The 3,218-nt window shown below is 37.4% G+C and overlaps 1 protein-coding gene across 1 annotated transcript in view; it reads left to right on the forward strand.

Moving 5' to 3' along the window:
* The window catches only part of prkg2l (protein kinase cGMP-dependent 2, like), a 14,120-nt gene extending 11,220 nt beyond the window's left edge, over window positions 1-2,900 (forward strand). Inside the window, exons 13-15 of the mRNA XM_010783275.1 lie at window positions 1,405-1,494; window positions 2,491-2,632; window positions 2,732-2,900. Of these exons, the coding sequence (XP_010781577.1) occupies window positions 1,405-1,494; window positions 2,491-2,632; window positions 2,732-2,899 (400 nt within the window). The 3' untranslated portion in view covers window position 2,900. The remainder of the gene's footprint in view (window positions 1-1,404; window positions 1,495-2,490; window positions 2,633-2,731) is intronic.
* Window positions 2,901-3,218: the final 318 nt, after the last annotated feature.

A 3,218-nucleotide genomic window follows, 5' to 3' on the forward strand; every position in this document is an offset into this window, starting at 1 on the left:
AGTATATTTTAATATTATGCCTTTATTAAAACCATAAACCTAGCCAGATACATTTAAAAATACTTAGTTTACTGTACAGATGGTAATGCAAGTAAGCTCCTATTATCTTAATACTAATGTGATTAATCACGCTTAACATTCTAGCATTTACTTGTATCTGGCCATTTATTCCTAAATCACAGCACATACAATGAGCACAATTAGCAAATAATGTAATAATAAGAATCTTGTAATGTTATATAAAAATAGACTCCACACAAATACAAAGACAGATGGTAAATTAGTTGTTTATCTTGACACAACACTAAATGGATAAACATTTAAAAATAGTTTAAAAAAAAAAAAAAAAACTATTTCAAATCCTTACCTTATTTAAAATTGTTTTTGGGTCAGACACTCTCACAGACAGTGGGTAGCGGTGTAATGGCGGCTGCAGCAAATCTTGAAGTCACCTTGCTTTGTACGTCACGTGGTCATGTGACATGCTTTGAAGTGAAAATAACGATTTAGGTTAAATATTGTTTTTAAGTTATTTCAGGGGGGATGTGTTTTGCTTCTGGGCAAACGGAAAAAACCATGTCAAAAACGGAAACCATGATTCTTAATTGGACCAATTTAAAAATGTACTTTGATTAAATGACACAGTCGTTGCACTTTTTTCAGCGTACCTTTTTGTAAAGATATGCAGTTGTTGTCTGCTATCTAAGCTAGTGGAAGCACAAAAAGGTCCAAGAGAAGAGGCAGGAGGATTTTAGGCAACACAAACCTCCTGTATTCCGAAAGGAGAAGATGAAATGGGGGGGTGGTGGTGGTGTTTGAGCTTCTCTGTGGAGTTGCTAAGGAACCTGCTGGGAGAATGCTGCTGACCCGGGTCCATCCACTGCACTGAGATTTATCTGGACTATGACTTTACAGAACAAAGGCTTGTGTGAGCAGTGTGTTGACTGTCATTCAGAGGAAAGGTCAGCCATCATGTAATGTTCACTCTCCTTCACTAATACCACACTCCTCCTTACACTCCCTTTATTCTATATCAGTTCAGAGCTCTTTTATTATCAATTAAATCTAAGTATGTCAATTATATTGAATGTGTCGTCATGTGTTGTCAAGTTCATAGAATAACAAGGGCTTTTCTCTGAAGAGTTGCAGTAGCAGTATTTTTGATCTGCAGCTTCACTCTGTAAACCCTCGTTAGTCCATAGAAGTGCATTAGACGCATGTCCTGGGTTTATGACAACCATTATTCACCATTAATATTATTAGGATTTGCATTACCAATACAGGACATCAATACCAATAAAAACCATGAATGCAGTTTTGACTAAAGGTGCACCTCAAATGTACAGAATATTAACATTGTAACGCGAACAGGAGTTAACAAAGAGTCTGTTGGCTGTATTTCAGGTTATTCCGAACATATCGGGATGATAAGTTTGTCTACATGCTGCTGGAGGTGTGTCTTGGTGGAGAGCTGTGGACTGTGCTGCGGGATATGTGAGTGTAGGTTCTTTTGCTACATTATAAACAACTTTATTGAAAATATGCATATAACTTAAAAGATTAGTTTACTCAAAATCACTAGAAGTAATAAGTCAATTTATTTTTGAATGTTGTTAGGGAGAGAGCATCTGTATGCATGCACACACAAATATCTTCACAGGAAAAATATGGGGAAGTAGGGAAAATTGTTTTGTAATATCTATGAGATCTAACGAAACACTTTGATAATGGCATACAGCTATTCTCAGACATTCTGAGATTGAGATTTCCTTTTTGTTGTGTTTTGGTCAGCCTCCGGTGAATTCTGTTTACAGCAATATGCTTCATATTTCTGGTGCTCTAGCCACAGTGTAATAGAATACTTAACTGGGAACATGAGACCATAATTAGATGAGTACAGACAATTTACAATTTTGGCGGCTGTGTTTCGGTCTGTTGCACCGATAGACTATGGTTGCACATGTAAACCATCCACAGTGCACTGACAAACCCTGGAGAACATCCTGGCATGACTGCAAGGTGAGAATTTAACCTAACAAATGAGGGGTTGGGTTGGGAATGCACCATAAATGTGAGTTGCTATCTATCTCTCCAAATGTACCTACATCTAGAGTCCAGACAGTTTTACATTTCAGATGAATTTAAAGGACCAGTGATGACATTGAATCTGGCAGAGATTAAAGAAATGCATCAGATAGCAAAATAGCAAAAACCAACTCACCAATTCTCACCACAAGTGTTCTCTGAAGCAACCATGACGCATTGAGATCAATATGGAGTTGTATCAAACAAACTGTACACAAAATTCCATTATCTTTGGAAGAAGACTATGGTATTGCCATGTGCTTCTGCTGTATAGAGCTCAATATCTTTTCCTGGGGACCCCCGCTGGTGTAGGGCTTAAGATGCACAACACCCTGGTAGTTTTCCTAACTGTCTTTGTGTATTAATGGATTCCATTCCTGTGTGGTTCTTTTCTTAACCTACCAGGAGCTATTTTGAAGAGCCCACAGCCAGGTTTTGTACTGGTTGTGTCTTAGAGGCCTTTGATTACCTCCATACTTTGGGCATCATCTACAGAGACCTGAAACCTGAAAACCTTCTGCTGGATGCTGAGGGTTATGTCAAAATGGTAAGCCATTTGTTTTAAATCTTTTTTGTAATATTTAAAGAGTGTTATGCAATGTGTATATTATTAACATATATTCTTAATTCCTCTGTGTTTCCTCAGGCAGATTTTGGCTTTGCTAAAAAGATCGGCCTTGGAAAGAAGACCTGGACATTCTGTGGGACTCCAGAATATGTGGCCCCCGAAGTCATTATGAACAAAGGTCATGACTTTGGAGCTGATTGCTGGTCCTTAGGAATCCTCATATTTGAACTTCTCACTGGCAAGTAAGTCAGTCAGTCAAAAATATTAGCTTTTTACAATCTTAGATGCAACGTTTGATGAAGGTGAAGTTGAGTGTACTCAGCATAGCAGGTCAACATTTTATTTAAGCTAACATGTTTCAATATATATATATGCGGTAATAAAAGGATGTAACTGTAAGGCGCCCAACTAAAAGAAGGCAACACGAGCAAGATATTTCACCTCCTCCCTACCACCCTTAATCCTAAAAGTGCTTTATGCACACAATTAAATTCAATCTAGTTGATAGTGTCTTTAATTTGATGCATGCTTGTTTGACTACAAGTTGTTTTTAATTCATTTATTT

The sequence above is a fragment of the Notothenia coriiceps genome, unplaced genomic scaffold (assembly GCF_000735185.1).
Source record: "Notothenia coriiceps isolate Sejong01 unplaced genomic scaffold, NC01 NC01_scaffold00024944, whole genome shotgun sequence".
NCBI lineage: Eukaryota > Metazoa > Chordata > Actinopteri > Perciformes > Nototheniidae > Notothenia > Notothenia coriiceps.